At 44.8% G+C, this 13,526-nt stretch overlaps 1 protein-coding gene across 1 annotated transcript in view; it reads right to left on the bottom strand.

The window, feature by feature from the left end:
* The window catches only part of LOC307240561 (glutamate receptor 4), a gene marked incomplete at both ends in the record, with an annotated part of 92,937 nt that overhangs the window by 25,620 nt on the left and 53,791 nt on the right, over positions 1-13,526 (bottom strand). The window contains 3 exons of the mRNA XM_080014375.1: positions 2,322-2,432; positions 3,702-3,806; positions 8,840-9,007. Coding sequence (XP_079870501.1) covers positions 2,322-2,432; positions 3,702-3,806; positions 8,840-9,007 — 384 coding nt within the window. The remainder of the gene's footprint in view (positions 1-2,321; positions 2,433-3,701; positions 3,807-8,839; positions 9,008-13,526) is intronic.

Raw genomic sequence — 13,526 nt, 5'->3', positions numbered from 1 at the left:
GACTTCCTGCCACGTGGCATGAGGGACCTTGACGCCGAGCCAAAGCCAGATTCCATTTGGAGCCCGGGACGGCGTTTTTTTTTTTTTTTTACTTCTCTAGAGTGTTGTACTTTACGTTTGATGGTAAAAAAAAAAAAAGGAAAGAAAAATAAAATAAAATAAAAAAGAAGCTTACTGTCACAAACAGCTGGCGCGATTTAACAAGGACGTGGCGCTGGCTGAATGGGAGATGGATATGAACTGAGGTGATGATGAGAGCGTTCGTTTTTAACGCCGTTCTTTTTGAGAGTTGGCGATAAAGCCGCTGATATTTCCGGGGTTGACAGAAAACCAAACTGGAATTCATCACAGATATTTGGGTATGGCTTCCCTTTGAAGCCGAACAGCGAGAAACACACTGTGGACACTGTACAATACATATATACACACTTATACAGAATCAGGCGAAGTGGGGACCTTCTTATGACCTTCTTTAGTGGGGACTTTTTACTAAATAGAGACAGCGTGGAATTAGCAGCAAGGGGCCCATTTCTTTTTGCGCGTGCCTCAAACGGTGTCCATCCGCCAGCAACGTCCTTTAAAACAAGCCTGTGCTTTTTCCTCGGTTCTCATCTGCATTTTCCTCCCAGAAGGGTCTCCATTAGGGCTCTTTGCTCCGGGCTCCGCTTGCCATTTTTTTTTTGCAGTTTCTGAGAAGCCATTGTCCATTTAAAATGAGACGCCGCCACACGTTCTCTCTCTCTTCTCGGGCCCCATGTTGTCTTTACAGAGCTTGGTTTTTTCGGGCTCGGGGCTGTGTCCATCGCTCCCCCATTAAGGGCGGTTTCATATTGCCTGCCTTGCGTCCGACTGGGGCTCAGTTTCTTAAAATGGGGCTCCTCATCGGCGGCTGAAAAGAGGGAGGATTGTGCTGAGCTGGGACTCTTCAACCCCCCCCGCCGTGACATTACAGTAGTAAGAGACAGCATTAAAGCCATTATTACAACCCCCATAACCTGTCTTTTTTTTTTTTTTTTTTTTTTTTTGTAGGTGCAATACTCTTTAAAAGAAGTGAGACTTACTCACTTAAACTCTATCAGATCATTTTTGGGGCATTTCTGAAAGTCAACATCCTTCAAAGCGCTCATCAGCCAGGTGTAGCAGGTCAGCAGCAAAGCACAATACAAAGTAGGCCTACACTGGACAAAACCTCAGCACATAAAAATATAAAGCCCTCTGTGTACTTTTCTTTTTTTCCCCACATCTAACAACATTTAGCAGTTTTAGCACAAAAAAGAAACATCAATAAATCATCAAAAACAAGTTAGTATCTAATACAGGTTAACGGTCTACGCAAGCAGATGAAAGTGGGTCGTGGCATTTACCTGAATTCATATGCTTGATTTATATACTTGTTTTTCTCCAATTCTAAAATAATAATAACAATAATAATAATAATAATAATAATAATAATAATAATAATAATAATAATAATTATTATTATTATTATTATTATTATTATTATTATTATTATATATACATTTTTTAATTGAGCTGATATGTGTTTGTGGTTGTATAGGTTCCGGAAGTAAAAATCCCATCAATCTACCTCCCCAAAGTCAATTGCACATGAACAGCAGTTTGGATTTTTCCTAACCTTGGACGGCCATGAAACTCTACCGGATAAATGATCCATACATGCATTGCACGGATTGCCTTGGGGGACGGGAGGAGATCAGGGTTCCTCAAAAGAGAAGTCACAGATACAAGACTGTGGACCTAACTCAACTATGTATAAGTCAAAAGAGGACCGCAGGGGAAATTCATATATGGTGCTTAAAAAAAATCTTTTGGACTCAGCACTCAGCACCACCTCTGTAGCAATATTTCAAATAAAAATGAATTTCAGATTAAATCAGATTAAATAAATATTGGCAGGGACACTGAGGCTCATGGGCACAGAGGTATTCTAGTGCATTTTCTTTTAAGACACTGCAAATTTGTTCGGAGCGTTGGTTCACAAGGGCCACCACAAGGGCCACCGCGCATCGTTTAGAATATGTTCAGTATTCAAGAGAAATCTCCGGTGGGTAAAAACAATGGGTACATGCACTTCCAGAACCAGTAGAACCAATCCTTCCTATGACGTTTGCATTATCAACAGTTATTTGCACGCTAGATTAAAAAGACAAGATGCATGATTTGCATTTTGCGTCACTAGGCATACTAATGTGCATCTCTGTTTCCTTGTGTGTGTGCTGGCGAGATGGCGTGTGCGTGGGCTACTGCGTGTGTGTTTGTGTGTGTTTGTGTGTGTTTATGTGCACATGTGGGTCCCTTACCATGATGGTAGTCACAACAACGGTCCTGTTCTCCATGCCCGAGGTGTCGTTGGGTAGCAAGGGAGAGTCCTGGATTAAAACCAGTTTATCTGCGTCGTTCCAGTATCCGATCTGGAGGGGGTAGAAGACGGACGTCAACACAAAAATCTCCGCCGCCGGCGGAAGGGGGTGGGGTTGGGGGTGGGGTCAGTGGTTTATGTAACCTGTCAGTTTACGCACAAATGCACTTACACGGCAAAAGCGTCCTCAGCATGTGAGCAAGGTGTTCATCCTACACATGCCCTACTGAAGCAAAGGACATTTCCTATTTTAGTCGCCACTGACTCTTCAAGGTGTCACTCTTTTTGCGCGCAATCCAAAGAATTCCCCCAAAATCTCACGTCGCTCTAATCCATCAAACACCGGCATTCATCACATCCTCTTACCCATCAATCGACGTCCTGCCCTCCGCTCATTGCACGAGGGAAATTTAGTTTTGCAGGAGCGGGTTGACAGCAACAGCAAGTCGGTGAGAGGGAGGAGGAGAATTTGGAAGACACACACACGCACACACACACACACACACACACACACACACACACACACACACACACACACACACACACACACACACACACACACACACACACACACACTTCCACAAACACTCACACACACGCACACACAGGCACACACACTGTCTGGCTCACTGGCAGGGCTCTGTTTTTGGGGTGGGATGGCGAGGGCAGCTGAGAGGCTCTTTCAGGGTGATTGATGATCCTGTAGGGAGTGTGTGTGTTGGGTAGGAGTAAACCCCACCCCCCCACCGCCCCACTCACACACACCATTACTACCATCCAAACTACACAGATGGTCACACGTAGACACAAAAACACACAAACCGCGGGTGATTGATGGACCTCCCCTACCTCCCGCCTCTCCTTATCTTCTTTACCCCCCACAGCTTCTCCTCAACGCCCCCCTCCGAGCACTCACATTAAAATTGCCTCCCGCTTTCCTACGGGCGTATTACTCTATTCCTGTGTGTTGATGTGCGTAGGTGTGTGTGTGTATGTGTGTGTGATTGTGTGTGTGTGTGTGTGTGTGTGTGTGTGTGTGTGTGTGTGTGTGTGTGTGTGTGTGTGTCGGGGGGGATGGGGATGCAATTGCCCGCTAATGAAATTGAGAACAGAGAAAATCATAACATGACCACACCCAACCCCCCCTACCCAACCCCCCCACCCCTCCAAAAAAAAAAAAAAAAGGTGTAGAGCTGTGCACGGTCTCATTTGCCGCAATCTCCAGTTCAAATAAAATGGAATGAAATAAAAAAAGCGATTGTTCGCCTTGAGATCTGCGGTGAGGGAAATGAATCGGTGGCGGCAGGAGGCGGCGTCTTACCCGTCGAGGTCCGTTGTTCTTCAGCTCAAACACGTCCATTGTGTAGTTGACCCTGCGGCCATAGTGGTCAAACTGGACATTACCTGTTAATCCCTGAAGTCTGACCTGTGCGAGGGACAGAGGACAGCAAAGGACGAAAGTGACTCAGGGTGAAAGATTCTTCTTCCTAGTTCAACCCTCGAGCACTGGAAATATGGACTTTAAAACCAAAGCTTGATTTTCCATTTAAGCCCTTTCCAACGTACTCGCCGTCCCCTGCGGAGTTCAATTAAATGGCTTCCCGTTTGAATCAGCCGTGTATTTCCCTCGCTTTCAATCACCAAGTATCAAGTATTTGCAGCATCTGGACTCTCTGGTGCACACTAGGGGTAATCCAGACAGCTCAAATTGGGAGACCGCCTCGGTAAGCCCCCTGCGCAAACCTCTGTAGAATTGTCGGGCTTGAAATTTGGTACATTTGTAGTTAAGGAGTGGGAGAACAGATCCGGGGACATCATTGTTCATGGGATCTTGACTGTAACGGTGTTTTTGCCTTTCTGATTCGAAATGTATATTCCAAGGAGGCGAGGGTGAAAATAGGTCTTCTCGCTTTGTTCCATCTCCGTTTACTCTGGAATAGAAATAGTTATGTGCGGCGGGGGCCCATACCAAATTCACGGCCGTGAAATCTGCGTCCTTCTGCGTAATTGACAATTTGCCCAAAAAAAAAAAAAGGTGCTGAAGTGCCGCCGAGCCGAGTCCGGCCGAATGCACCGTTTGTGTTTCCATTAGCAACAGGGCTGGAATCAGCAGCAGGGAGTCCTAAGATAAAAAACTACAGTGACGACAACGGATGACGCGCTGCGTTCATCTTACGTCATGTGCTACGCCTCTCATTTCCATCGATTTAAGGACCCGTGGTCTTGTCCACGCACGACTCTGGCGAATCTAGATTCAATATTGAATTTGAAAACTGTAGAATGTGTGTCAGGCTCGTCTCAGCGAGTCTTTAAACAACGTTTTTTTTTTTTTTTTTTTTTTTAAGTTGATATTTTTTCAGTGCCGTTGGGTGTAAAGATAAAACACCGGATGAAACGCAGTGCGTGTGATGAGAACGGAAAGAAAAAAAGCTTCATTTAATAATCCCCGTGAAATGTCGCGTTTTTCTATTAAAATCCGTGAAATCTGTCCTTTTAGAGAATCTGGATCCGTGAAATCGAGCAAAATTTTTTAGTTATGTGTTTACTGACAATGGGTCATATCCCCGAGCTTCCTCTCCAAAGAAGCCACAACAATGCATACAGGGCTTTGAGATTTTGGGTACCTTCAGGTGAGGCCTGAGGGTCGTAGGTAAGTGTTCTTTTTAAGCATGAGATTGCTGATTTAGTAATTATTACAGGTGTATTCAATGCGGGTTCATTCAGTGAACTAAACCATTATGGCGTGCCGACAAACGTCTTTGACTTCTAGACGTGTCACCGGGGCTTGTTTTTTTCCTTCGTCCATCTGTCTCGTTCCCCGGTGACGTTCTCTGAAGAACCCGGCGGTCTCTAACCGCGTGCCAGGCGGGTCCACGGGCGAACGGCTTTTTCCCTTCCCCACCAAGCTCATTAGCCATCTCATTAATTAGGGCCCCTTCCACCTGTGAAGTAGGACACTCATTAGCGGAATCGGCTGCGACGGTGTCGGGGCTGCGGCCTCCTCGCACCCCCGCGGTTGGAGATCATGGGGCTGTTTCGCCGCCACCCCTCTGACCCTCGCCCAAAAGTAGTTATCGCGCCGAGACGTCAAAAACGAGCTGTCGCCCGTTCTGCCCCCCAGTGGCCATCTAGTGGTTAATGCATTTTAATTTCAATTTGGAGTTTGGCTGCTGCCTGTTCCAGTGGTTAGATTGCAGTCCGGCGGAACAGGATGGGAAGTAATTGGGAATGGCAAATTCAAAACGGCTTGGGACATCCAAAACAATTATTTCGAAACGTTTCCAATCTACTGGCTCAACACTGGCGTGTCTGGAAGGTTCCTGTTACCCAACCCCGACATCAATATGAATCATTTTTAATAAAAACGATTTTATCGTTTTTGATAAAAGCAAAGAAATCATTTTTGAACCGTCACTTATTCATTTGGTTCTTTCATGAAATAATGACTATTTCTTATAGTTCTTGTATGACATGATACTGCTGTTTAGTTGTGTAGTCATGCCTGTGTTTTAATGGTATGACCCTTTGTACAAAACACAAATTGCCCCAGGACAACATTTTTTTTATTAAATCATAAAGATTTGTATTCGGAAATATTTCATTCAAAGATTTTTTATTTTGAAATAATTTGTTGGGCAGGGAAAATGCTAGATACGGTGTCCTGTCCTTGAACAATGGATCCATTTTAAAATATAACAATTCCAACGACGGCAATGCCAAAGGCGTCGGCTCGAATTGTACTGGGCTCTGTACGTCACGGGACAGACACCTCCGAGCACTGCGTACGGGAAGTGCGTGCCGTGACGGAGGAGCACAATTAGAGTGCGGGAATAGGCCCAGGAACAACGGTGCAAAGCCTCAGACCAGAGGACGCAGATGGCTTCAGGACAAGACGCAGCGCTCCGCCAAATGCTTCCCGAAATGACCGTTTATGAACTTTCCCCGAGGTTGAAACCAGTCGCCAGAAGTTTCAAGGTGCCCTGTTCACGGCGCGGCAATTCCGGACGCTCGCCGGTGCCGAGCAAATAATAAATAAATAAATAAACAAATAAAAAGGGACCCACGCATGGATGCCGCGATCAGAATGACGCGCAGGGTGTGAATGATATTTTGATTTAATATGATGCGTTTTTCATGCATGTGGCATCCTCAGCCAGCCTGTACTTGTTTGGCTGCTGCTTATTAATCAGTTATTTGATGTCACACTTAAATAAAAATTAGCGACATTCTGATTGCCAGTGGTGTGTATTCAATCATTAATGTTTCTGCAAATATCACCTTGCCAAGAAAAGGATGTGATATACTGATCCACTCCCATATTTCGATACTATTTTCCCACTGGCCACACATCCTCACAGCAAGCCCTTTTTTAGCCTCCGGTCTGTTGCTTCTTGGGGCTGTTCACAGGATCACAGTTCAGAGGAAATGCGCTGAATTTTTTAAATCTGCGAGCGCATTATACAATCGAATCACCATGCTGAACCGCAGTATAGAAGACCCATTTTAGGCAAACGTGCTGGGGTTAGAAGTGCGGCTGGTAAAACGCCGCCGTAACTGCAAACATTGACTTCTTTGCTGGCAGCGTGCACAAGACGTAATGCAATAATACCCTAACTGACTGCCTGTGGAATAATCCCATAATCCAGCAATACACATGTAAATAAAGCAAACTGGTGAATACGCAGGAATAGACATCAAAAATAGTCAACAAGTATTGAGAGTTAGACTCCACCATAATTCAAATGCAAAGCAGTTGGATGTTATGGATAGTTTCAAAACCACTTCTTACATCTTCATTTAGCAAACTGCTTTCCAGAGAAGAATGTGCGACATACAGGTACTCCTGAGTTCTGTTACTAGCACCAGGTCGTGAGGTGAATTGGTTGAAGCGAGGACCCGTGTTATTTCAAGGTAAGGGGGCCACATTGTGAACGCTAGTGTAGTGAATACTGACAGACTGTGGGAAGGAGACTGAGACTGAGAACGGTGATGAGATGTATACAGTGTATATAGTATATACAGTGTATATAGTATATATAGTGTATGTAGTATATATAGTGGATACAGTGTATATAATATATATAGTATATATAGTGTATATAGTATATATAGTATATATAGTGTATAAAGTGTATATATTATATATACTGTATATAGTGTATATAGTATATATAGTATATATAGTGGATATAGTATATATAGTATACTGTATATAGTGTATAAAGTGTATATATGAGATGAGATGCTTGACGCTGAGACGCCTTGGTATTGTACAATACAGACTGGTCAGAGAGCTGGTCGTGAGTCCAAACAGTCGTTAAACAGGTAGGTCGTTAAATGAGGAGTACCTGTATTATCATATTCAAAATTAATTGTGAAATGAAATTAGAAATTCCACTTCCACCGCCATGATGCGACCAGGTCTTTAATATGTAAACACCAGAGGGCAAAGTGAAAATAACTCGCGTTAAAAAATGATTTGCATTGCAAATGACATGTTATGGAGCAGTGGAATTCAAAATGTCAAGTGGGGGGAGGGGTGCTATGCGGCTTTAAAGGCCACCTGCACTACGCTTTGCATTTTCTCGCCATTTACTATATTTTTCTAGGCCACTCCCTTCTGTAATACATTGATTAAGTCAACCCCTATACTGTATATGTTTTTACAAATAACCCAAATAAAAATAATACAAGTAATTTTTACAAAATAAGCTCTTCTTAAAATGGCAATTAGGTACTGTATGATCATCCAGGTTGTCACGGCTGCCGCGAAAGAAAATCATTTCTTTGCGCTCTTTGCGGCCGGATGGCTACAGCCTTTTGAGCGTCAGATATCTATATTCGTTATCGGGTCAAATCCTCCACCCTAAAGCCTGTTTGAGTGGTCACTTGTGTTGTCCACCTTCACACTACATTATTGGCACCAGCTGGTTTAGTGTTGGTGAGAATCTGCTTTGTTTATCACCGGTTGCCATGGTACCAACAAAAAAATAAAACCCACTGGCTATACAATAAAAGTTTGCTCATCAGGACAATATAGCCCTCGTGGTATGGTGTCAGATATTCCACTGCACAGGAAAACGCTGATTAACAGACGAAGGCAAGCGACGGGAAATAACACATTGCGACCGAGACACTAAATTGCACAAGACAGGACCCAGCAAGGTGAGAGAACACAAAATGTCATTATCTCTCCCTAAATAGATTAACTTCCTCCACCCTGAGCAAAAGCTGATGTTGAATTCTAAAGCAGCCAGGGGTGGGGGCAAACGTCCAGGTTGGCTTATTTAAAATGTCCTCTGACCGCCGGCAGAACCATAATATCTATTACAACCGTTCGCACCGTTTTTTTCCCCCCTCTCTCCCTTTTCCCTAATCTTTGACCCCTTCCCCTTCCTCTGAGTCCTTGAGCTCCCATTTCCGACTCGTTTTCCATCCCGGGCCCCTGCTGAGCCTCACCTGCTTGAGGGTGCGTTCCATGTCGATGCCTTGGTTCCACGGGGCGGCCGGGTTGGCCAGGCAGTCCCCGGCGTTGCCCCTCCTGGAGATGTCCACTTTCTGACGCCGCAGGTTCCGGAAGGCCTCCGCCATCACCATGACCCCGTCGTAGGTCAGCGCAGAGGTGTACTATGGGATGCGGGTAAGGGTCGAAGAGAAAATGGAAGGTTGGCTTCTCCCCCCAACCCCAGATACATATTCTTACACACTTCAATGGCTCAACAGCCTGAATGCAATGGGGTCGACAACCCATCAGTACCCAGGCGCTAGGACATTTGAAGGCACTTCGCAGGTCCTCTTAGAAAGAGAAACCCCATTCTTTTGTCCTCAGGTAGGCGTTAAATCATCTTTTTCTACAACTTTCTATTGCAAAAAACAACACGCAAGATCCTGGTTGATTGCAAGGAGACTTAACCGATGACCTTTCAGCTACAGGAGTGAAAAAACATTGGCGCTCCAACCCCCGCTGACGTCTTCATTTGAACTATCACCAGGATCTTTGAATCACTTTACTGATTTGTTCCGTTCGAGTCATTCTATTAAAATATTTTCGTACGGCAAATACGGAAAGGCTGAAGTACGGAAATCTTTACGAGGGGAAAACTCATACAGAAAGGTTAGTCACACTTCTGTCGGCGTTGCCAACTTGCCGAGGTTTTGTGACTTTTTTTTAACTATTAGAGCCGTTAATTGTAAAAAGTAACTTGCGGCTTTTAGGAGCATCTGTGAAAGTGTTTAGTGTTGGGATTTACAATGCATCTGCTGACTAATGAAGCGGAAACAGTGGGAAAGAGTAGACAGAGCAGGCTACCGACGAGCAGCACAAGCTCCAATGCCACCGGCAACAGCACAACCCATTGTGTTTTGAGGAGGAAATATGCAAATGAATACATCACGTCATCTGGCGACTTCAAGTGACTTTCAGAGCGGCCAATATCTGCTTTCCTTGGCACCTCGACACAATGTTGTGCCTTCATTCCGCCTCGCCGCTCTGTGTAAAAGCTACGAACACAGAATGGGGGTGGGGGGCATCGGCGATGCGCCTCTGCGCCGGCAGCGGAGGTAGTCGCAGAGGCGAGACACGGTCGGGGCCGAAAACACCGTCACCATCTGCGTAAGAGGCACAGCCGGCACGCCGGGACAGGGGTGTGATGTTTTGATGGCCGGGATTTTCATTGGTCGGTCGGTCGCAGGAAAAAAACAACATAAGAAATCGGCAGCTGCGCCTTGTCAAAGTTCACCTTAAAACCGACTCGGGCTGCAGATATTCCTTTATGATGCCATTTGAATTTGTGCGCTTTATTCATTTTAATATTCTAACACCGAAAGAAACGTTTTTAGGACCGAGGGGGAAGAAGACGGAATTGTAAACTGGCGGAATGGGCATCGGATGACTGTCGCGGATACGGTACGGTGCGGTGCACTCCGGCGCCGGTGCAGGGGGATTTAACCGAAGCGCTTCGTACCACTGAAGACACCGAAGCTCAACGGTGATTAGTTCAAAATTAGACGCTGTTTCGGAATTTGAACCGCCCAAGCTGGCGGGACTGGCGGGAACAATTCACTTATTTGCCGTGCATTCACAGGGTGTGCTCAGCTCGCGATAAAGCTCTCTTTGATGATCTTGGTGGTGTAAAACTGGCTCCGGGAGCGAGAGAGAGCCTGCCAGGTTTCTGCAACCGAGAGAAAACAAACAAAAAAAAAACAAACAAACAAAAAAAAAACCGCAACAACAGACCCGGAATGGCCGTCTGGCTCCGGAGAGGACGCGTTTTTCCACTTCTCATTAGTTTCGGTGTCAGGAGATCAAGGAGAGAAAGAGAGAGCGAGAGAGAGAGAGAGAGAGAGAGAGGGTGGAGGTACATTCCCCCTCAGTCTGCGCCTCCACCTTTTTCACTTCAATCTATCTTTCCCCTTAACAGCTCCGTCGGAGCAGAGTTTCGTTTCCCACGGAGGTGAACCAAGGTCTATGTCCCTTAAACCGTGCGAGCTCTGAATTACAGGGTTAAGGTTTGGTAAAGTGGAAAACAAGAGAGGAGGAGAAGGGGCTCTCGTTGGGAATGGAGGCAGCCTTGTATTCATTTTGCCGGCGGGGCTTGACCAGTTGTGCTCCATACAAAGAGGCACATTCCCTCCCTACTGCACACACTCTCAAGATTCACACCTACCATGCCTTACGTTATTAATATTTTCACTTAACCCTCCCCTGTTATTTGTAGTAAAAACTAAACTAAAATCCCGTACCCTTCCCCTTTCAGTTCACTCATAAAAGCACCGTCACAGTAGGCCCAGTAACGCACTGGTAATATTATGGTTGTTGACAAAGGAGGTCCTGCACGCACCGTGCTCGTATACAACCCAGGTACATTCACCGCTCTCCCATCCTCCCCTAAATATTCAGGAGTTTAATAGAAAAATAAATGATTGTGCAGAGCGCACCACTTGGGTTCGTCGAGAAATCCAGTATCGCCTTTTGAGACAAGAGCAAGAGTACGTACGAGAAAACTCTGCGAGCTAAGAGAAAACCTGACGGAGGGGACGGAGTCAGAGTCAATTGTTTCTGGCAGAGCGGACAATTTGTCAAGACATGAAGTGGGGGGACACGCGCGCAGACGCGCACACACACACACACACACACACACACACACACACACACACACACACACACACACACACACAGTCAGAAGACACACACAGACTCGATTGTGTTTTATTGTATTCCATTCTGTCTCACTCACACATTCCACTTCCCACTCCAATCAAAACCGTAAAAAGCAACGAATCTTTGCGTGTATATTTTTGTGAGGATACAGCGGTTGGCTGACCTCCTGGGCCTCACTGCCATCTCCAACGTGTACTGGTGCGGCGGGGGACGCACAGATAAATAAACCGAATAAAGTGGGAGATTCTGTCAAAATCGCCGCCTGTGAGCGGCGGTCCAGTGGAGAGGAGCAGAGTGCAGAAGATGGTACTTCACCACTTTTAGTATCGTGGGAGTGGCAGTACGGTGCAAAACAAGACAAAAATATCGGGAAACGGGATTTTCACAAGCAGGTCCGTCAAGCGGGGATGTTCGTAGCGGGGTTTCTGAAATTTGACTGGTGAATATTTCTACTTTCTAGACTGACTGGGAGGCGGTAGAGGATTTGCATTCCGGACAAAGCGTGATGAAATCGGTGTAAATCTGGACACAAAACATTCCACTTAGCCAAGAGGTAAAGTTAAGAAGTGAAGAAAACTAGTTCAGTCGGTTGCAATGACGTAGGCCTTTTGGAAGTGCTGTTTGTATAACACACCTAGACCGATTGTTTTTCCTGTAGTCAAAAGCGGAAAAAAATAAATCTTGTGAACTGATGTTAACACCACGGACCAGAGCGGCAACTACACATGGCCAATTTCCGGCTCCACGCTTAAAGCAGCAGTCCACATGGTGAGACACGTTAAGATTATGGAGATGTACTGTTTGTCATATTACACACACTGCCCTGGGTCACGCCAGGCCAAAATGACATTTGAGTGAGTCATTACAGGCAGTCAAGGTAGTATTTATGAGAATATAGAGACCCCAAGGATTTAATACGTACGCTTAAAATCCCTGTAAAGTTAATTCGGTGATTTGTTTCTAAACACATAACACATGTTTGAAAGTAATCGCTGCAAAGATGTAAAAAGACCGTGAACGATGTAGCACGGAATTATGGAGGTCATCCCCGGCATGGCCCCTGCCGCTAACACTATAAACACCGGGTCGGACCGTTGGAAAACAGAGCATCAGCGGTGAAATAAGCTGAGCCCGCAGTTTGGGATAAAACGCGATTTTGGGAAGAAACACCTGGAGTAAAAGCGTCTTCAGGGAGACCGTGAATATTTTAGTTCCGACCCAAAGCAGACGGAAAATATCCATTGTGTAAAATATGTCGACACCACTAACTTTATTGTTTATTCAAATTCAACTTGCAACTTGCCAAATTTATTTTGATTTTGATTTTATCTCAACATTACATTTACATGACATTATGAATGTTGTGTAATGTTCATTATATAAAAATACTGCTCGGCGTTTCATCTTCAGATTTTTCCCCCCTTTTTTTCTTAAATATTTATTTTGTTAAAAAAACAAGAGGATGATAAAAGCTGCAAATGTTATTTTATTTTTTTACAGTGCAGATTTCTCTTTTAAGACGAGTGTTTATTTTGGACAATTTCATTCCACCAATTCATGTGTTTTTTTTAAATGCCTTATGACATAAAACTGTATTCTTGATTAAAAAAAAATAATTTAAAAGCTTTTACCAGAAATTGTGATTTTAATATACAGTATAATTGTGATAAATATCGTTATCGAATAGTATGAAATATTTTATGGTGATAACATTTTTGACCGTATCGCCCAGCACTATTTGGGCTCCCCACCACTCCCATTTCAGTAGGTGGCGGTCCACACCAGAAGGTTCCAAAAGACCGAACCTTTTGGTGCTGCCCCCTGCCAAGCTGACTACACCAGACATTCACGGAGGGAGCAGTTGGGGTCCTCCCCTCAACTTTTAAAACTTCAGTTGTTTTTTTTTCACGATCCATGGGTGCATCCGAAACTGAAATGTAAATGGAGAGGCGCACAATGGAACCTTGGACGTAGACAACCAGGACT

This window comes from Zeus faber (genome assembly GCF_960531495.2).
Source record: "Zeus faber genome assembly, chromosome: 14".
Classification (NCBI taxonomy): domain Eukaryota; kingdom Metazoa; phylum Chordata; class Actinopteri; order Zeiformes; family Zeidae; genus Zeus; species Zeus faber.
The sequence above is the reverse complement of the archived record's forward strand: the minus strand, read 5'-3'. Positions and strand labels throughout refer to the sequence as shown.